The 21,859-nt window shown below is 41.9% G+C and overlaps 1 protein-coding gene across 3 annotated transcripts; it reads left to right on the plus strand.

Moving 5' to 3' along the window:
* Nucleotides 1–34: 34 nt before the first annotated feature.
* NUF2 (NDC80 kinetochore complex component NUF2) lies at nucleotides 35–13,769 on the plus strand. Of its 3 annotated transcripts, none has more exons than XM_027694841.1 (13): nucleotides 35–230; nucleotides 1,167–1,260; nucleotides 2,630–2,706; nucleotides 3,354–3,415; nucleotides 4,322–4,419; nucleotides 4,835–4,908; nucleotides 6,111–6,207; nucleotides 7,112–7,174; nucleotides 7,956–8,093; nucleotides 9,002–9,142; nucleotides 9,920–10,095; nucleotides 12,091–12,226; nucleotides 12,893–13,769. In XM_027694841.1, exons 2-13 carry the CDS (start codon nucleotides 1,213–1,215, stop codon nucleotides 13,040–13,042), a joined length of 1,260 nt encoding a protein of 419 aa, XP_027550642.1. In that variant the 5' UTR covers nucleotides 35–230; nucleotides 1,167–1,212; the 3' UTR covers nucleotides 13,043–13,769. The 3 variants fall into 3 exon arrangements, with proteins under 3 accessions (XP_027550642.1, XP_027550641.1, XP_027550643.1); XM_027694840.1 differs by having other exon boundaries at nucleotides 1,167–1,241; XM_027694842.1 differs by lacking the exon at nucleotides 3,354–3,415 and having other exon boundaries at nucleotides 1,167–1,241; nucleotides 2,630–2,652; nucleotides 4,377–4,419.
* The last annotated feature ends 8,090 nt before the right edge of the window (nucleotides 13,770–21,859 follow it).

The following is a 21,859-nucleotide window of genomic DNA, read 5'->3' on the forward strand; positions in this document are numbered from 1 at the left end:
GCGGGCAGGGCGGGGGCGGTGCGCGGCTCATTCAAGCGGCGGGCGGGCGGCGGCGCGGCCGTTGTGTCCGGGGCTCGGGCTGTCCCTCCTTCTCCATGGCCGCCGCCATGGAGACCATGACTTTCCCCCGCTACAGCCCCGACGAAATCATCAACTCCCTCCGCACGTACGTCCTGACGGGCGCCGAGGGCCGAAACCTGGTCAAGACCGACCTGTTCGGCACCCCCAAGGTGGGTGAGGCGGCGCGGGGCGACTCCGTGTGTTCCCCCCGCTCCATCCCCGGGTGTCATAGGGCGCTGCCCCGGCCTGTGTCACCGCGGGGTGGGTGCTCCGGGGTTGGTTTGGAGTCCCGGGGCTCTCCTCGCCTCTCGGCCCTCGCCAGGAAGTGGGGGTGGTGTCATCACAGTACCCGCCTGTCTTTCCCAGTTCTGTGGGAACTAGGTTAAAATAGCCGCAGTGGTTTGTAAAGTCTCATACTTCCAACAGTTTGGCTGATAAATCAGTGCTTTCAACCGGCCCCGGCTTCTAAACCCATCCCTGCTTCACCCTCTTTCTTCTTGTGTCGCTCCGACCATTAATGTTGCTGTTAATGAGTGTCCTCAGCGGAAGAAAAGTGGCTTTAAAGTGGAATTGATGCCTCAAGGTGGCTCCCTGTGCTTGTGCCTGTGGAGGGAGGGGTCTGGCCCTAATTGCTTAAGAAATGACAGGATGATGGTTTTTAAGAAACAAAATTGATAATGGATTAGAGCTATAAATGAAAAACTATTTGGCTTATAGGTATTTTTTTTCCCGTTCATTTTAATATTGTGATGAAAGGCACTCTTTGCTACAAGATTATAGCTTCTGTGACCTTTTTTTTTTTTTTTTTTTTTAGGTTTTTGGTGTCACTTGGTTTGAAAACTGCTCAGTGAGCAATAATGTAATGAAAACTGGGCCTGGCATACATAGTCACTGTACTTGTCTGAGCTGCCTGCTGTCCCTTAAAACTGAATCATGAGCAAGTATTGCTTGAACTGCAAAATATTGAAAAGTGAAACTTATTTGTCTTGGTGGCTCAGTGAAATCGGCCTCCCTGTGTTAAAGGCTGAGCTAGTTTTATGGCCTAGCCTGGGAGCCCTGAATAATCAAACATATGGAATACTGATTCATGTCCTTTCTTCCTGCAGCTTGACGTTTTACACCTGATTTACATGAGAATCCTGCAGAAAGTGTATGCAATCAACCTGGAGCACTTCTACGTGGTATGGCTGTGGTGGCAGGGTAATGGAATGTGAAAGGAATATTGCCTTTAAGAAGTGTTGAAGTTTCTCACTAGCAAATGGCAAGCAGCCTGGTATTTTGTGTGTTGTAATTGCAGCAATGGGTGCTTAGGAATTCTGCCTCTGTTGCAGAAAACTTGTGTGTGAAGTGCCACGGGCATTTGAGTTTGTGTTCAGGGCAGTTTCTTAGACAGGAATGGGATTGCAGTACTGCAGTACAGCCATCTGCATGGCTCGTTAACCAGAGGTAAATGAACCTGGGAGCATCATCTGTGGGCTGTTGCTGAGGCCTCAAGAAGTTGGTCATTGCTTTGGTCATTGCTCCTCATCTGGATATTAATTTCAGCTCAAGATACCTGTAGGAATAATGGTTTTGTGGCTGTGCTGCCTCTAGGTTTGCTTTTTTATTTTTTCCATGGAAAGTGGCTCCCTGCTTCACTACAGGAACTAGTGAGCATGAGGAGGAGCTCACTTACCTCTGTAGGCTGTGAGGACAGGCTTTGGAGAGCCCTCTCCTTCTGTGGTTAAGCTGTGAATTTTGTTATTTGAGATGCTGAGGGTGCCAGAAAGGTCTGTAAAGTCCAGGAAGAACTGGACAAGCTTAAGAACGGACACCATGTCCAGCCTTGAAAATACATACTGTGTCCTTGGGCAACTGCCTTTGGCCACAGCTGGAGGAGGTTGGACTGATCTAGGAGGAAAGTAAGTATTGCTTTTAATGTTTGATCATCTTCATTCTCCATTAACTGAGAGGAAAGTAAGGGGAGGCTGATAACTCGTAGTGAACAAGGTACTTGGTCTTCTGTCTATGTTAGGCAGGAACTGATGCCTGAAAATGAGAATAAATAGTGTTGTCTCATGGCATTTTTGGATATGCTTTTCCCTTTCAGTTTACGTGTGCAAGGTAACTGTTCTTCACAGGGCATGACATTACCTGGGATACTGTATCGTGAGATTTAAAATATAAGAAAAATGTGACAGTGTACCACTACTTTCTCATTTTGACTTCCTCATAAAACAGTTGAGTGTGTCAATTTTGGTTTGTTTAAAGAAAAAGCTTCTTGCTGGTAGGTGTGTAATGCAGAGACTGTTGTCCTGCACCAGTTATGAACAAATGAAAGCAGAGTTTAGGTTGAATTGCAAAGTTTGTAATGTTGCTGCTTTAGTTATTGTTGTCTTGTATGTTTTTTGGCCAAAAATGACACTGATTAACTTGATGACACTTTTCAGCCGTTAATATATGTTCCCTGTGCATGGGAAGACAATCCTCAGGGTGTGTAACCTATTGAAATTATCTTATGCTGTGGAAACCTGTGTAATTTTTGTTATAAGTATTCTCTACTTATGCACTGACTCTCTCTACTCTTTAGATGCCAGTCAACGTTGACATAATGTATCCAGAGTTATATGATGGCTTTCTACCTGTCTGCAATTTGTATATTCACATGTAAGTAAAAGATGCTGTATCGGTTCAGTTGCTATTTTTTGTAAAAGTCCAAGTTTTTAAAAGCTTTGGGGTTTTATGTCTTTGTGCTGATGGTGATTCCACTGCTTGCTGGCTTTGAGCAAAGTGAAATTTGCAAATGAACAGGGGGCAGCAATATTTGATAGAGTAAAATTCCTATCTTGTAAAAATGAATGGGTTAAATAATCCAGCCTCACCAAGTTGGAGCACAAATCCATACTTGGAGTGGCTGGAGGGTCATCATTACCTAGAGCAGAGATCTTATGTTCCTGTTGTGTAAATTTGCTGTCTGAGGTCTGTTGGAATCATGTGAGTATTAGACTTTAAGCTTTATTTCAGTTGTAAGGGGAGAATTGACTAATAGTTAGGTGTAGGAGTTCCCTAATTAAGCTGAAAAGTTGTTCTACAGGCAAGTATTTTGTCAATTGAAATATCTGAGGTGCTGTAAGAATGCAAACTATTAATGCTGATCAGTGTGTGGAGTCCTGCTGTGTTACTCTCCTGAGACTTGTGCTTGTGGTGCAAATGCTCTGAGATGAGAAGACAAGATATGTTTTGTAGTAAATGGTTATGGCACAAAAACTGAGTAATGGTCACCACAGATGAGGTGTGTCTTGTTTTCCTTGCAGGGAGCGCTTGCTGCCGGTGTGCCGGATTAATGATTTCCAAATTGCTGATGTTTTAAACCCAAGTAAGCAAGTGCATTATAATTCTTGGGCTTCCTGGGGTGGTGGGTGTTGCTTAATATCCAGGTGCTTTTTCTTATTTGGCATAACCAGATGGATATCTAGTATGGTCCCTGGGTTCCAGCTCCTCTTCTGACTCTTGTTGTGGCCCTTTGACAAGTTGGTTCTACTGAGCAGTTCTTATTCCTTTTGTAGGCTGATCCGGGTCAATAACTGAGGGCAGCTTTAAATGCTATGAGTCTGTTGAACTGCTGGTCTGGAGAGTGGACTGTGACACACTTAAAATAGTGTAAGAATAGATGGTAATGAAAATTACCCTGACAACTTTGGAACTCTGTAGGATTTCTTATGCTGATGCCTGTGTAGGAAGTGACTGGATTTTTGCTTCACCCTTTTAAATACCCAGCTGTGGTGACTCTGCAACAACACAAACAACTTGGAAAAGATTGTTGGGAAGAACTCTTTCACTTCTGGATCTGTCTTGAATAAAACATATTTGTAATAATCTTTCACATTGCTTGGAATAAACACAAAAAGTCCCTGCAGTTCAAGTTGCTGCCTTCAGTTAGTCTGAGAGTTACAGAGAGGTTCTCTCCTCGGAGCTGTAGTTCAAGATTGACACTCCTTCTCCCTACCTTCTGTCTTAATGGGAGGCTGTGTGTTAACAGTCTTTTTCCCAGTTGCCATTTTTCATTTGCTGAATTGCACAGAATTGCTAAGAGTTTCCAACTAGCTTGGTGCTAGTTTTTGTGTAGTCTGAAATCTTTCCAAGGTGAGCAGGGGAAGAAATAATTTGAATTCTGTTTTGTAATTTCTGCCTCTTCTCTGAATTATATTTTGCCCAAGTTTTCATAAGCAATTGCAATGCATATGGAAACCAGCACAGTGATACCTTGCAATTCCTATTTCAGAAACAAAGAGGACTGTTCGCTTCTTGAGTGGCATCCTTAACTTTGTAAACTTCAGAGAATTCCGGCGTCAGGTCTACTTGGAGTTACAACTGAACTATGTAAGGCTGGGTGCTGTCTTACTCCAGATACCTATTTCAGTATAATTAATGTTAACCTAGAAATGGGAGCGTAAAGGTTGTGGTTTAACTTCATGTTTATGTAACACGTCAGAATTTTATATGTAGCCAAGTAGTACAGGAAGGTACCAGTTACTATTTAGGATATTTCTGGAAGGGTTTTTTTTTTCTCAATAATTATTTGATAGTTTAGGCTGGTAAGTGAAGGAATGACACTTTGCATTGTTTTGAGAAAAGATGGGTGCAACGGTCAGTGGGCTGAATTGTAGGTGGCTTCTCTTCTGGATATCTCAGCAGTTCAGAGATAAATTTCATGTGAAATAATGATGAGCAAAGCTAACAGAAGCTCAGAGAGAAGCTATATTCCTCTAAAATAAATATATTTGAAAATTTGCAGAAAACAGCTCTGGAGAGACACCAACAACTGGAGGCTGCGAATCGTGAGGCAGCAATGAAGGTGGAGAAACTGAAGTGAGTATCAGGAGTAAGCACCAGGAGAGGCACTACTTGACTTGCCTGTTCAGGCTGGATCAATGGGACAATGCCAGTTGTGTGAGGTTCAACAAGGCCAACCAAGTTTGGAGTCCTGCTCTTGGGACATAATAACTCTGTGCAATCCTACAGTCTTGGGGAAGAGGGGCTGGAAAGCTGCTGGACAGAAAAGGACCGGAGGGTGCTGATCAACAGCAGATGAACATGAGCCCAGGTGGGCAAGAAGACCAGTACCTGGTACCTGGCTTGTGTCAGCAAAAGTGTGGCCAGCAGGACCAGGGCAGTGATTGCTCCCCTGTGGTGGGCAGTGGTGACACCACAAATCCTGGGTTTAGTTTTGGGCCCCTCACAACAAAGACATTGAGGGGCTGGAGTGTGTCCAGAGAAGGGCAGTGGAGCTGCTGAAGGATCTGGAGTGCAGCTGAGGAAGCTGTGGGTATTTATTCTCTGCAGGCAGAGAATGAAAATGAGTTTGAGAATATATGGCGGCTTTGAGAGAATCCTGTTATTTGTATATAGGGTGAAACTTTTTGCTGTTACACTTAGTTTCTAATGATGTCTTTATTTCTTCAGTAGCTGTAGGAAGCCCATTTTTGACTTAATAGATGGGTAAAGTCATCTTCCTTAGTTATTTGACATGTTTGCCACAATCTCTGTTTCAAGCCATTTAGTCCTACTGCCTGTGTCTTTGCACCATTAAGTTTTGTTTTTGTTTGTGAGTAATAGGATGAAGAGATGGCTAGTTTCCAAGATAGCTTTCAAAACAAAGTGTTTTTTCTGACAGCTGCTTTTGGTGTGTGCTACACAGGAGGTTTTCTAGCTAGTATAGGTCTACCTTGATACAAGCTGTTTCTGTGGCAGGTAACATTATTCAAATTTCATAAATGAAAATCACCACAAAAATTGATATGAGTGTTGTTCTTTTGTGCTTTGCTTAATGTGATCTTTGAACTTAGTCCTCTTTTGTGCTTGTTCAACTTCATGCCAAAATAGCCCTTTGGATTATGCTTCAAAGTCTTGCAAGCAAAGGAATATAAGATGTACTGACTTGAGACTGTCTTGCTCTGTTTACTAAAGTTACTGACTGTAAACTCTCTGGAGAGAGTGATTGTTGTATCTACTGTACTCTGGCTTGACCGTAATGATGCCGAAGCTGTGCAATATCTTTATTTCTCACTTAGCACCGTTCCAGCTGAACATCAAGAAGAGGTCAGGCAGCTGACAGAGAGCATTCGGGACCTGGAGCACCTGCTAAGGCAAGACTATCGCCGGAAACAGGTACCATCTTGTTATATATTTCTCTGAAATGCTGCTATGACTTTGGGTTGTGGCTGTTCCTCACTTCTGTTGGTTTTGTTCCCTTACCTGGAACACAGAAGATAAAGGAGACTTTTCTGACTTAAAGGTCATTGCAACACAATGCTGTGTCTGGCCCCTCTTCATTTTGCTATAGGGAATGTGAAACAGTTTTGAAATCAGATTTGGGGAATACAAAAGTATATTTGACTCTTTCTTTTGGAAATGACTTGGGAGATACCTGTGTTACTATTTGGAACTGTGATGTGTGTTTTTCCATCTGAATTTAGAGAATTGGAACTGGAGGTGAGGCATGGAAAGAAATGAGGCCTAAGAAGGGTTACCCAAGGGAATGCCTGGCAAAAAGAGTGGGGTTAATTGCAGGGGTGACTTTTCAGCAATGGAAACTTGCCTCTAAGGTCTCATGTGTAACCTTTTCAGCTTCTTTGGAGAAAAAAAAAATAATAATCTGTGGTTAGGGTTTTTTATGTCAAGTCATGTCTCTCCTATTAATATTATTAACCATATGCTTGACTTCTGTATTATTTGGAACCTTAAATTAGATTTTTTTTTTCCTGAAGAACAGGGCCTCTGTCAAAGAAGGTCGTGGGGGTATAATAATGCTAGGGTCAGTAGGAATAGAGGTAGTCAGTCTTATCCCTGTTCCTAGTTACCTACTGCTGGCTACATCCCTAATGCTCCCAGTGGCATTTGCAACAACATCCTTCTTTCCTGTCTTTGAAGTCTTATAGACTGCAGTTTTGTCTGCTGGTTATGACACTCCAGAGGACCCATAAATGGGATTTCTCCTGTAGGGAGGTCTGATAGAAAGGTAAAGCAGGTAACAGTTGCAGAGATGCTTATTTAAAGCTTGTTGCTTTTTTAGACAGCTCTGCAAGAAGTGATTTCACAAAAGAAGATGGATATTGCCGAGAGTACCCGAAAACTGGTGAGTACAGCTCTGTGTAGGTGCAGGATGTAGCTTCCATCTCAGATCAACTAGTAGATCATCTCTCTTTCTAGGATAAAATTATTCTTGGAGCTAGGTAACTTTCAGGTGGTGATCATTAATTTTCTAAAGAAAATGATTCAGCTTAATTTTTCCCTTCCATGGGAGCTTTACTGCAGTAGCTGGTTTTGTTGTTAACTTTAAATACACATCTCTACAATGTCAAGCTCTCTGTGTTCAGGAAGCTGATAAAGGGCAAGAAATCTGAACTTCTGAGATGCCATGGGCTTACCTTAAGTGCACAAAGTGGGCTAATGAGGCAGCACTGGCCTGGTGGAGACAAAACAGGCTTCCCTAGGTGAGGTATTCTGAGGGAGAGTTGCTAGTAATACACCAGGCTGGATGGGGCTCTGAGCACCCTGGTCTGTGGAAGGTGTCCCTGCCTATGGCAGGGTGTTGGAATGAGATGATATTTAAGGTCCCTTCTAACCCAAACCATTCTAGGATTAGCTGGCAGACTCCTTGTGGAGTACTAGTTTACTGCAGTTCTTGTGACTCAGTATTTGCACCCCTGTAAGCAAGTTAGGGAAGCAAAATGGACTGTTATCTGCTTTGAAATGTTAATGATGTATAGAGGAATTTTTTCTTAAAAGCTCTTAATGAGGAATGACTACAGAGCAAAGAACCTGTCTAGTTATAAGATCCTGACAAACAATGCTATACAATTCCTCTTTGTTCACCTAATTGCTAATATTGAAAGTGTGTTTGTCTTGTTAACCAGAATGACCTTAAAGTGACTATGGCTACTTTGAAAGAAGAACAAGAGCAGCTGAAATCAACAATTGTGGAGAGTCCAGAGGAACTGAAAAATTACAAAGAACAGATGAAAGAGACTGTTAAGAAACTGAAGAAATCCAAGGTGAGGTCTTCCTCTGTCCACACAAGGAGGTATTCTATTAGAAAAAGCACATGTTTACTAAACTGTCATCATCTAGAACTGCTTCTTGAATGACATGTAGTAAAACATCAACAGTACAGTTGTTAGTCTGAAATGAAATCATAACTTCAGAGAACTGAAGGTTCATGAGGGAGTTGGTTGTCTATTTTTGATTTTTTGTTTATTTGTTTTTGGGGTTTTTTTTTTTTGCTTGTGCTGGTGGCTTCTTCTTTTAAGCAGGATTGCAGTCAGTGCTGCTTTTTCCTCAATGAGTAATTGTTTATTTGTGAGGCTAGATGTTGAACTCTTGAATCTGTAATGTACCTGTCTGGCTGTTTGCTCTCAAGAGATGACAATATTTGATAGCTCCCAAATGCCTTTGGATTTAGAATATGTGCTTGGTAATGGTTCTGTTATCATTCACTGTTTCTGGAATTGATGGCTGTCTCCACTAGTATGCTAATCACTGAGTTCCCTTCCTAGCTTTTTTAATTTTATTTTAATGTCCAGTCTTTCAATTTTTGTGGTTCATGATTGTTCATACCTCTGTAGGTATTTTTGTTCCAAAGGTGTAAACTTTATTTCTGTAATTTGAGGTATCTGCTCTTATGATACTTTATGAAAGTCTAATTTTACCAGTATAGAATTTCTTCACTGTACTAGTTAGTTTGGTGTAAAACACTGTGATTCCAAATGTTTCTGGTTTTTTTGTTTTTGTTTTTTTTTGTTTGTTTTTTTTTTTTTACAAACTTAATATCTCATTTCAGTAACTGTTAAATGTTACTTCTAGTGTCTGGTAAACAATGAGGGTATGGGTAAGAAGTCAGTATGCTTTAATTCTATATAAAAAAACTCCAAAGCTGTTTATTAATAGTCTTTTCTCTTTAAAGGAAGAAATTATTCAGAAATATGAGAGTTATAGAGACTTAGTTGAAATTCTGCCATCATGCCAACTGGAGGTGCAGTTATACAAAAAGAAGGTGGAAAGACAAGGAGCAAATGTGGAGAGACTGGCCAGTGTATTATCAGAGGTTTGTATTATCCAAAATTACATCTGATTAGGGTAAATTTAATGTCTCAGCAAGACAGGTGATCATCAATAGATGTCTGTACTGTGAAAGTTTCCATCTCTCCTCTTCCCTGTAAAGAAGGAATTTGGAAAACTTGAAGATGTCATTCTTTATAATGTCAGTAAAACATTGCTGCTGCTTTGCTGTGTGGCACTAGCTAATGTACTATGCACTAGCTATTGACCACTTTGAATAGTCAAAGCCTTGGTTGCCATAGAAACCTGACCTAAAATAGTTTGAACTGTCTTGGGGTTGTTGGTAAGAAATGATGGAAGAAGAAGAGTGAAATCGAGTTTCTTCTGCCTCGAGAGTGGAAACTAAGAGCAAAAAAATTGCTACTTCAGGAAGAGTCATGTCTTAAGTGCCTTTATTAATATTACTGTTACAATACAGTACTTTGCTATTTGCTACTTGGTTTTGGGAGAATGCAATTGTTAGGAGCATTTGAAAAATGCTGTGGGGTCTTTTTGGGTATTTCTATATCATGTGTTCCAATTACCCTTGGCAAAGAGTTAGCAGAAGTCGTAGTAACTTCTGAAAGTCATTTTAAGTAATGGGATCTTGTCCATTTGGATGTATTTATAATCAGATAAAGAACTGGTATTTCACTGGGAGAATGAGTTAGCAGTCATATTTCCAAAAAGCAGCCACCTAGTTCTAATCTTAGCACGCTAACGGGGAATGTTGTCTTGATTATTTTTCCCTTATTGAATTTATTTCTGTCCTTATGTACTCCAGATCACAAATATTGAGGACCAGAGTGATAGTGCTCAGATAGAGCTGAAAAGGTTGAAGACAGATGAAATGTCCCTAAAGAGACTGGTCACTGCAAAACGTGAGGCGCTGGCTACGATTGAGCTAAAGATACAAAAGAAGTGTGAAGATGCTGAGCAGCACAAGTGCACTATGCTTGAGTAAGGATGAGTTGATGTTTCTGCCTGATGCTGCTTTATGTCTTCTTTATGTGCTGCCAAAGTTCATGTCTGGTACAAACACACAGCTTTAGCAGTAAGAAGAAAATGAGCAGTGTGGGACAGCTTTGTATGAAGACCAGCAATGCTTCAGGCAGGGACTTGGGGTCTCAAATCAATAATTGCAATGTGACTTGACAGCAATTCTTTTATTGGAGCACTAATTTAATTTATAATGCTTATTCTTGATTCTTTTATCTTCTTAAAGAGAATGTCACATTGGGATAATTTTCCAACTTATCAGACTTCAACAAAGCCCCATTTGCCTTTCATGAATTTTTCATAATTTCCCTTGCCACTTTTGCTCATTATCAAAGATGTTCGAGACCCATGGGGAAATGGGGCTCTCATCTTGGAGGAGCATTATCCTGACATGATGCTTCTAAAACAAAAGGAAAAGTGTCATTTGATCAAAGCCTCTCAGCCCCTCTTCCTTCCTACCGTCTGCTAAAGGCAGGTTGCACGGCCGTGTTTGCAGCACGTCAGTCACTCCTGCACAGCAAACTGCAGCCTTGGAAGGTCGTGGCTTCACTGTGAGATTAGAAGAGCTGAACTGTTATAGAGGATTTATTATATAACAGGGTTTTTTTTGTACATGGATAGGAAAGGGAATGTGGAAAATTATTGGCAGAGTAGATTAACTGTGACAGAAGAGAGCTTCTTCCACAGAGCTGAGAGAGTCAAGGCAGATTTAGTCATGCTTAAGGTTTGTGTGGTCTGTAGAATAGCAGCAAGATTCCCAGGCTGCCTTTGCTCCCTATTTAGTGCGTTGTACCAGCTAAAGGAGATTATTTGGAAGGAAAAGAGGTTGGACATTAGGAGGAATTTCTTCACAGAAAGGGTGGTTACGAATTGGAATGGTCTGCCCAGAGAGGTGGTGGAGTCAGTGGCCCTGGAGGTGCTTAAGGAAAGACTGGATGTGGCACTTGGTGCCCTGGTCTAGTTGACATGGTGGTGTTGGGTCAGAGGTTGGACTTGATGATCTCAGAGGTGTTTTCCAACCCAACTGATTCTGTGGTTCTGCGATAAAGAACAAAAATAATATAATCTAATGCTTCTTTATGTCAAAAGTTGCTGCTGATTTCTGGTTTTAATGTGTTAGGTATTTCCCTTGAGTGATAAAGTTAGGTACTTTGATAAGCAAGAGGGGAAAGGAGGTAACCTTAGTTTGAAGATAAGAGGTTTTTTTGGTGAATAAGAGAATGTGTCCTGACTGTTCCCTTGAGGTGGGAAGGTGTAAGTGGGCTCTTGCTAAGTACGAGTTATTTCAGCCATTCTTTACAGAAAGCTGTTGCTACAATTCCAGCTGTAATTATTGTACAAATGCTTAGAGCAAACTGGTAGGTGGTTTTTGCACTGGAAGTCAGAGTAGATCCCCTGTTCCCACACTCACCCTTTGCTGCTGACGTGGCAGCTCACAGCTGGAGCTACTTGGATCTACCTGCATGCTGGGGAAATATTATTTGGTCCTTGGGGGACAGTGGAATGATGATGGACTGGAAGTTGCAGGTAACAGAGGTAGATGTATGGGATTAGAGTTTGGGATGGGATCTAGGGCTAAGGAAAATGTGTGACATCCAGTTATGCTGAAACATCAAGTGCAGCTGTGTTGCTTTTAACCTGCATCACTCAAAGACAGGAAGGCAGTGTCCAGCTGCCTGTTGGGTTTGCTCCACTGAGGTCACTTGAGTTGCCTTGGTTGGCAGCAACTGAGGATCTTCAACATCCTCCTTTAATTCCACTTTGAATTTCCCTTCTTGTACATAAGTTGTTCTAGTTTAAAAATTGGAATAATTTCCAAGCAAGTAAATTCTATACATTGTTTCTAGAAGCTGCTAGTTTCATGCTCCTAAAATGAAAGCTTTGGTCCTGGTGGGGTTAAGTTTAATCTGGAAGTAGTCAAGTGGCTCAGTACTAACTTTTTTCTCTCACCTTTAGAGATTGTAACAAAGTCCAGGAGAAGAGGGGTGCTGTATATGATAAAGTGATGGCCATTCACAAGGAAATCCAACAGACGAGGTACAAAATTGAGGAGCTGAAGGAGAATGCTGCGAAAGAAGCAATGAAAGCCAAGGTGAGGTTTTTTACCCCCTCCCCACAAAGGAATCCTCTTTTTGATAAAAAATCAAAACTGATTTTTCAATTTCAGCTGTGTAGATAAAGGGACAGTTACTGTAGTATGGGCAGTACAATAATCCTCTCAACAGCCTCTCTCAAACACAGGACCACTTGCCATATCACAAATACTTTCTTCCTAGGGTTTTATTACGATGTCTGTCCAACTCAGCTTTGAAAAGAGGCAGAAATCCTGATGGGTTGAGAGTAAGGGATCACAGTTTGCCTGTAGCATCTCATCCTATCTGTTCATTACTGAAGTACTGTCCATGCTGGGAGGGCAGTGGTAGCAGTCACAGTGGCACAGACCTTGGTGACACAGGTTAACACAGAATGGGGCAGGAGTGGTGTGAATACTGGGCTAGTGATGTTTGCTTGACCATCTTAGTGTTGTAACCACTAGAGTTTCAACAAAATCGCAATAATGGGATTTTGTTTGTGGCTGCTCTTATTTTTCTGATGTTTTGTAACTCTCCTGTGTTCTGTGAGTGCTGCTTCTTAAGCCAGGGACTAGATATCTTTGAAATCACTTGAGTCCACAACATCACTCACTTAACATTTATGCTTGATAAGGATTTAACTTTTGCTGATGGATTTTTTTTTCTTCTTTATCTTCTCTTTCCAGGAAATACACCTAATTTTGAAGGCTGCATTGGAGAAGTGTCATGAATCTCTCATTAAGACAGCAAAGAGATTCGAAGCCTCAAGAAAAGAGAGAGTTGCTGAACTAAAGAAAGGGCTACTTAGCATTCAGTCTCCTGGAAGTAGCCACTAAGCCTGTCTGCACTTGTGTTCCACTTTCATTATGTTTGTCCTCGTACCTGAACTCAAGAGCTTGTGCTTTGCATGGGGTGGATAATGATTCCAGGCAAAAGCCAGCTTTCTCAAAAACCATGTCAGAACACGTTTAGCTTTGTAGGCAGATCCTGATGTCATGAGCTCACTAGCATGGATAAGAAAACACTCGGTTTCTATTGTTTCAGTCAGTACCTGGTTTTAGTGGTAATGTTGCAATTCTTGCTAACCCCAAATTGCTCAAGACTTTAGGCAGAATCCTGATTTTTGTAGAAACTGTTCTGTAGACTTTGCTCTGGGAAGACCTGGTGCCTTAGTCTGGCCTGAATGTATGATCTGTTCAAGATAAGTCAGTAACAGGTGATATTCCACTACCATTACTCAATTAAGATGAAATCCTGACAGAGCAGTAGCATCCATGTAAATGCCAAGTTGCTCTCATGACAAATATTGGTAACTGTAAACACACAGGAGTATCATTTTAGTTAACAGTACAGTCCCACTCAATCCTTAAACTTATTTCTGCTCTGTGGGATATTGAACTGTGTTTATTAAAATGTCTGTGTTAGGGCGCTTAATTCTTTAAAAAATTTTAGATTGATATTTTGTACCTTAAGTTGTGATGGCACCCAGTGTGCCACAGTGGTTTTAATTATTTTTAAAAATGTTCCTTTTTACAATAGCTGATAAAAGGATATTTAATCCTTTTTCTCTTGTCTCTTCTCTACTCCTCTAACTGACTTGGCATAACATTTCAATTGAAAAACTTTGCTTTGTACATTTTTAGGAATGTGTGCTACACAGCTTTTTATGATGGAAGAGGAGAAGGATTCAAGCCATCTTTCTAGTTTTAAATCTTCTCCATCTCTTATTAACTGGAGGTGCTTGCAAGTCAGTCAGGGACAGCAGGTGATCCTTGCTTCTAAAGCTCTCACTGAGGCATCAAACCCTCCTACGGTTTTGCTTTGAGGTTTTTTTTCCTCACACTGTAGCATAGAATTGCTTAGATTGGAAAAGCCCTCGAAGATTGAGTCCAACCATTAACCCAGCACTGCCAGCTCCACCACTAAACCATGTCCCCAAGTGCCACAACTACACTTTTAAATACCTCCAGGGATGGGGACCCCACCACTTTCCTGGGTGTGGGACATTTCAGAGGAAGACAGTGTTAATCTGCAAATTTCAACCTAGTAAAAAGCTTCTCATAGTTTTCCCATTTCCACCAAATATAGTCTGTGTGATAGGGGTGTATGTGGCAGCACTTTGTTTTTAAGTGAGCATACTCTTCATCCCAGCAGTTCTGTTGTGTTGTGCAGAGTTTAGGGAAAGAGTAACTGCTAAGATGGTTGATTTCTTTCAAGAGCTGAAGATGTTGAGTACATAAAAGGCACAGAAAAATTCTTTTTGGGCTTCATGCCCTAGGCCACATGTGGAATAATTACATTTTGGGTATTGTACTTCAGAAGTGAGTTTTAAATGAATATCTCCTCTTATGCTGTGTATTATAGATTGTTCTTCACATGCTCCACTCCTTTGCCGTAGCATGGATTCTAGTGTAGCATGGATACTATCTATGGGAAGATATGGCTTCTCATTGCAGTACTTACCAATGAACTTGATGCCTGTGCAAAATGCTGTGGTAATTTCTAGGTATCTCCAGCCTTACAATACTATGACATTTAAAGACAGATGACTTTGTAAAGTTTTCCCTGAGCTTTCTTGTGATATCCCTGCTTCTCATGTCAGTGTAGCCTATATCCCAGCTTGACAAGATGCTGGAAGCCAAGCATTTCTTCTTTTAACTTCCCTGAGAATTTTGGGGTGTGACTTAACTTTTTTTATTTGGTGATGCTGTAAAGATTAAAAGTGGTATTCTATAAATATTGCAGTAATATCTCCTTGCTCATAAATACTGTTTGGAGGCTGCACTCCACAGCCTGGATATTGCAGCAGCTCTTGGGAGATTCCCAAAAGCTTCCAATAGATACTGCAAGGGATTACTCCAGCCAGCAGATGAAGATTCCTAGGCTGGAGAGATGATGCCTGTGTATCCCAGTGACCAGGAGTTTGCAGCACAAAGAAAAAGCTGGATTCTGGTTCCTGCTCTCAGGAGATTTGCAGCTCTGGCTGTTGGGTAAAATAAAAGGCTGCAATTCATGAAGAAAGAAAACTATTGATTTCCAGGGACAGGTTTTTGTATTTCCAATAGGCTCTTCTGCCTTCACAGCCACCTGTCTATTTTTACCTAAAGTACTTATAAATAAAACATAAGCAAAGTGTATTTTATAAAGAGATAATTGATTCCTAGGTGTGAGTCTACTGCTGCTTTTCAAAAAACTTCTATCCACCATGAACCATATGGCAGTGAGGGGAATTTAGTGTGGCCTGAAAAGCAGTGAAGGAAGGATGGCTTTGCTAAGCCAATACAGCTCTCTTTCCCTCAAGAGGGCAGTGTTAGTCAAAATTTTCTTGGTTTTTTTTTTTTTTTTTTAGTTTTTCTGCCTAAACTACTGCTTAAATGTGCAGTTTAATTTTTTTTTGCATATGCTTAAGTGTAATACATAATATACGACATAAATTGTAGCACATTTGCATTGTACTGCTTGGACTGGCCACACTTGTTTTCAAATAATATTGAGTTGTAAACAGTATTCTGTAAGCGGCTTTTTAAAAGAATTTAAGCCAACGTTGGTATCTCTGCAAATAGAAAAAGTAGTAATGGGTAAGATGGGAAGTGTCTGCGAAGCTTAGATTATGGCTTGGCACAGCAAGTGAGCACAAAACTTGAAGACGCTGTGTGATACCTTTTCCCCACAATGCTGCTGCTTTTTCCTTGGGAAGGAAGGAATCCTCTTTATCACTCCTCTGTTTTACCTTTATTCCACAGCGTGGCTGCAAAGATCTTTAGAGCTCTGTCTCTGAAACCTGATTTCTGTTAGGCTTTGGGTGAGGCGAGCGGGGCTGGGTTAGGTGAGCAAGGTTTGTATTTTCACCTCCAAGACCCTCTTGCTGGGGTATGGGATGAGCTGGAAGAGGAGCTGGTGTGCTGGCCACTTGGTGGGGATGTTGGCTCGGAGAGTGGCTGTGGATTCATGTTCCATTTCTGCCATGCGAAGCCGAAGGAAACTTGCTGAATCTGCGGCTTCAGGATGACAGCTTTGCAGCTCGACACTCATATATTCTAGGAATGGCCAGGACCAGGTAAACTAGAAGTTAAAGCTTCCTGTCATGTTTCCACCTAAGGATATGACCCTTTCTGGTGCCTGTCCCTGATGGACTTTGCCCTACAGTGCTGCTTTTTGGTTTGCTCTCACTTGCTACATGGAAGGTACATGAGTGGAGCTGTTGAAATTTGGAGGTAAACACTCCAGGCAATGCCTTGGGTGAGACAGGTCCTTACAAGTACCAAAACACAATCGCTAGAGGTGCATGTTGTTGACTCTGGGAGAAGGGAGGTTGTAGATGTGGTTTTTTCACCGAATAAAGCCTCAGTTTTATTACCATGAGACTTTGTCCCTTTTTCCCTGAGCAGAAAGAGAGCAAGGTGTTTAGGAGCACAGTGTCCTAATGGGTAGCACGTCATGCAGTACTTACTGCAAAAGAGTTTGGAGGTTGGAACAGTGATATTGTGAAAGGCAACACACTGAAAAATGTACTTGCAAAGAAAAATTGGCATTAGAGGAAAAAAATGTTGTTTTTGCAAGCTGCAAGTCCAACAGGAGAGGACTGGGCGAGGCCAGTGTTTGTAGAAAATGAGCAAACAAAAGGAGGGAAAACCCAGGTTATATTGAGGTTTCCATAGCAACACAATACTTTTCCTGGAAAACTCAAATGATGAGATCTAATCTATCTGCTATTTAACTCTTGCATGCAGAGCCCTCTCCTTTCTCGACTCACCTGTTCTCCTTCACAGCACCCTCTCTAGTGATGAGTGTGCTGTCACTATGCCATAGTGGTCTCCGGGGGGAATGATGTCCCTGGGACACAGCTGTTCCTGCTCTGTTCCCCTGTTCCAAAGCACATACAAAAGGAAAACCTTACGAGGCAGCTTGTGTGTGACGAGCTGTGTGTAGGAATGACTTGCCAGGTGTGCTGATCCTGGAGAGCTTCAGTTCCCTGTAGATCCCAGAGAGGATGGGCTAAGCTGGTGCTGGGAACTGGTACCTGCCAGGGGAGGCACATTGCTGAGGTGTTCCACAGCCTGCAGGGTTTCCTGCATAAGGATGTGTTCTCCATGGAAATGACACAGCTCAGTGTCTGCCTGAGATCTGTGGAAAACTTTCTGCGACCATTTGGAGAGTTCATCAAAGTAGCCTGTTTTAAATTTGTGCCTGACTTAAATTTATACCTAGTATGCTGCCATGAAAAGCCTCAAATCTGGGGAATGGGAATCCTTGATGGCAGGGGAGGTTTCCTGTGGAGAAAGGTGGAAGGGTGACAGCTTTTACCTGACAAAAAGGACACCTGAGAGAATCGGTAGCATGGCAAAAATCCATGATATTGCTATTGGTCTCAAATATGTAGAAAGCAGTGTCTGTTCTTTGTTGAGAGAACCGTCCTGGTACAATGGAGAGGGAGTGGATTCTATTCTTCACTTTCTGCCCCTAGCAGCACCACCCTTTGCTCTATCCTTGCCTCTGCTGTAGGCTCTGGCAGGCAAAAGGGACTTGTTCTTGTAGGGATAACGGAAGAGGGGGAATTGCCTCCCTTTGTACCTGAGGTCCCCTGCACGGTAAATTATTACAAAGAGAGGGTGGTAAGGGAAGGCAGGTATCTCAAATGGTTCTGAGGATCTTATCACAGAATCATGGAATGGTTTGGGTTGGAAGGGACCTTAAATATCATTTTGTTCCAACCCCCTGCCACGGGCAGGGACACCTTCCACTATCCCAGGTTGCTCAGAGCCCTGTCCAACCGGCCTTGAACACTTCCAGGGATGGAGCGTCCACAGGTTTCTCTGAGCAACTTGTGCCAGGGCCTCACCACCCTCCCAGGGAAGAATTTCTTCCTAACATCCAACCTAAATTTCCCCTCTGTCAGTTTGAATCCATTACTCCTTGTCCTTTCACTACAATTCCATGAAATGATGTATGTACATTTAACTGTGTCTGGGGTGGAAGAGCTCCAAAGGAGTGAAATATGGATACCAACTTGCAAGCTGCTCTTTTACCCCTTGCTAACACAGTACAAAAACTGAGGGCATACGAAGATTTGGGGAGGCTTCTACTTATTTCTGGGACCCCTCCTCTGCATTTCTGTTGGTTGAAGCTGGAGTGCTGGTCACGTGCTATGGCCTTTGTTTTCACTGCAGGTCTTAGGACTGTGGGTGCAGTGCTGGGGTGTGTGGCAGATGTGCAGAGTGGGATATTTTCAGTCCCTTTTGTTAGACCCACTGCTTGGGTGGCCCTAAGTGCAGCAGAGAGAGTCCAAACCTGTGTGATCTCCCTGGGTCTGTGGTGTCTGATGGCTTTGGGGGGAGAGCAGAGCCTACGGAGTGTTGTACACTGGATTTCTGTGTGTAGATGGGTGTGTTACAGCCTTGTAAAGGCCCTGTCAGTGGCCAACTCCTGCAGTATTCAGCAGAAACAATATTCTGTTTTAATTGGTGGGCTTCATGGTTTTTTTTCTCTCTGACTGGTTCTGTTATTAACCTGTTACTGCTTATCGAGCCCTGAAGATTTGTGGATAGAAAACAACCATCATTACAATATTTAAAAGAAAAACCAATTTGCAGGTGTTCAAAGAACAGTAATCCAGGTATGTGCCAATAAATAGGAAGCAGTGCTTTAATCTCTCTTAACAAACCATCCCCCATCTTTAAACATTTATTATATTTCCTCCCATTTCTCCTGAGAGCCACCTGTTCAACTTGTGACCTGTTTGTAAAAATCTGCACACCTTCTATCAGAGGGATACACGCACTTACAAACTTCTGTTCTGTGGGCATTAAGTAAATTATTTCTTTAAGATCATATGGCAGATCTATAATTAATTAAACCCTCCATGATATTAGCGCAAAATAATTTAGCCTTTCTAAAAAGGTAAATGTAATTTGCCGATCTGGTATTTGGAAGAATGCTTTCCCCAAAATCAATTCCTTTAGTTTCCAGAGAATAGAAATGAGAAGCAATCTCATTTTAATTATATCTCTTTATTGCTAACAAAGGAATGATTTATGCAATTAAATTAACTGGCTAGAAAATTATTCTCAGCTGGGCTGTCCTAATTCTTTGCTTTCTGAATTGCAGGCTCTTACACTTCTCTATGTAGATTAATTTTTCTGATATGCAAACAATGCTCCTTGTGTTCATTTTTAACATTTTTTATTCACAGCTCCCCTTTTCTTAGTGTCAATGACATGAGTAATATTTGTGCACTGCTGGGCTCTGATTCAGGCCTTTTTATGTAGAAAGATTGGGAAAAAATCTTTTCTTTTGAATCTCATTATTGCAGAGCAAGGTTTTGAAGTTTTCTTATCTATTGCTGAGAAACAGCAGCGGGAACATGGAGGGACTGCAAAGATGTCAAAGGATGCAAACTTTTGAAGGAAAATGTATCAGCACTGAGGAGACAGGTGAATTTACAGTTGGTGTTAAGTAAGCATTTTTAATGTATTCCTCTAAAACCTCTGCCTTCTTGCATCCAGGCAAAAAGCTGAATGCAAGGGGGAAAAAAAATAAGGCAGATTTATGCTGTACACAGGCATAATAGGGAAAGAATTTGGGGGTTTATTTTTGCCTGGGATTACCTTGCAGCGGCTGGCCAGAACGTTAGCGAGTGATATTTGGGCTGAGGGGAAAATTACCATGTAACAACACATTGTGACCATGTGCCAACACAGCCTGACATCCTCTGAATGGGGCATTGGTGTAATCTGCTGCTTTAAACCAGCAGTGAACATATTGCAGAGCACGTGTTGGCTCTGTCTGAGCTGTCCTGCCCTGTATCAGTGGAGATGTGTCAGCTGGTCAGGGTTTGCTGTGCTGGCACTCTGGAGATGCTATCAGATGGCTTTAAACTGAAAGAAAGTAGGTTTAGGTTGGATGTCAGGAAGAAATTCTTCACTGTGAGGGTGGTGAGGCACAGATCAGGCTGCCCCATCCCTGGACGTGTCCAAGGCCAGGTTGGACAGGGCTTGGAGCAACCTGGTCTAGTGGAAGGTGTCCCTGCCCATGGCAGGGGGTTGGAACGAGATGAACTTTAATGTCCCTTCCAACCCAAACCATTCTAGGATTCTGTGAAACAAAAAGAGTTTTTTTTCTGGGTTGGAATCCGGTGATTTGGGTGTGGAAAGGTCTGTGCCATTGGGATTCTGAAGGCTTTTAAAATGCTATAGGAAGGTTCAAGCCATGATGATTTGGATAGGACAAGGAAGCACTATGAGAAAGGGAATCTTTCTTCTGGGCTGTGTGGCTGCTGGGTGGGTGAGTGAAGGGTGGTTGATGCAATGCCTGTTGACTTGCAGTTGTTGTTATCCTTGAGGACACCACTGTAAAATCAGCACAAACTGAATTTGCTTAGAAAGTGGGATCACACTTATTGGAAGAACCTTTCTCAAAGAACAGTTGCCCTTGGCTTACTGTCAAAGAGTGATTTTTTTGTTTTAAATTTATTATTATTATTATTGGGTTTTTTTCCCCTAGACCTGCAAACTCTCTGCACTGTGTTCAGTTCTCCTCCCTGAATACCTTGGCTCATACAGGAAAGAATCCCTTACAATGCCTGAGGAAGATGCTCTGGGGTGTGAATTTACCAGCAGTCTGTAGAGAAGGCTTTGAGTTCAATACTATCTAGGCTGTAGGAATGGCTAGAAATCAATAAGATGAAATTCATGACAAATGCTACCTTTAGGGAGGAAACATCTGATTAAAAAAATGAGAAACAGCTGCCTAGGCAAGCAGTACTGCAGGGAAGGGTTTGGGTTCATAGTGAATCACAGATAAGTGAGTCAGGGATGTGCCTTTAAAAAGAAATCTTCTTCCTGGAAGCATTAATAGGAGTGTCATGAGCAAGTTGTGGGGTTGGAGGAGAGATATGACTACTTCTCTGCTACTTGCTGAATGTATCCAGCTTTGCAGGCTGCATCTCAAAAGCCAAAAGTGGGAAAGAACTGGGAAATCACGATCTGTGGGATAAATAATGACAAGTCTTACAGAGGGAGAAAATTAAACTTCACTTACAGCAGGGGAAAATTAAGCTGGTACCAGGGAAACCTTAACTATAACTTTCAATGTTCCCATATCAGCCTGCCAGTAAAAGACCTTGAACCCACTGGATGTCCCCTTTGGTCCCCCAACTCCACCTGCTTTTACTCTTAATTCCTGTTAAGCTCCTGTTCCCTGCTACCTGTTTCATTCTACTTTGGTAGCAGATTTCAGGGGCTGGTTCTGAAAGCCGCTTCTGTGATGACAAAAGGAAAGGTTTGAATTCCCAGTGCCAGAAATCCTTTTGGAACAAGCAATGTGTGTGTAAACATACAAGGAACAGAGCAAGCAGAAAGATGTGCTTGCAGTGGAAGGCAGTGAAAGATGATGAAGGAAAATAAAATGAAAAAAACCAAACCCGACAACAAACAAAACAAGCAACCAAATTGTAAAAAAAAACACCAACCAACCAAAACAGAAATCATCTCCTTTCATCCAGTTGATGGCATGTTGGATCAACTCTCTTAGAAAAAGGTACACTGGGACCACTAGAACACTTTAGATGGTGGGCAGTGTAAGTTACAAAACCAGATCAGTCCTTTGCTTTATCCTGTTGAAACCAGGGAGGTGAGGGTTGCAGTACCAGGAAATGT

This window comes from Neopelma chrysocephalum, unplaced genomic scaffold (assembly GCF_003984885.1).
Source record: "Neopelma chrysocephalum unplaced genomic scaffold, ASM398488v2 Primary Assembly neopelma1_98, whole genome shotgun sequence".
NCBI classification, from domain to species: Eukaryota; Metazoa; Chordata; class Aves; order Passeriformes; family Pipridae; genus Neopelma; species Neopelma chrysocephalum.

Bases quoted from the DNA above. Each gene is read 5' to 3' on its own strand.
- NUF2 (XM_027694840.1), top strand. From the start codon at position 96: ATGGCCGCCGCCATGGAGACCATGACTTTCCCCCGCTACAGCCCCGAC. The intron at 1,242-2,629 runs GTATGGCTGTGG...TCTACTCTTTAG, and splicing joins ACCTGGAGCACTTCTACGTG to ATGCCAGTCAACGTTGACAT. The intron at 3,416-4,321 runs GTAAGCAAGTGC...TTCCTATTTCAG, and splicing joins TGCTGATGTTTTAAACCCAA to AAACAAAGAGGACTGTTCGC.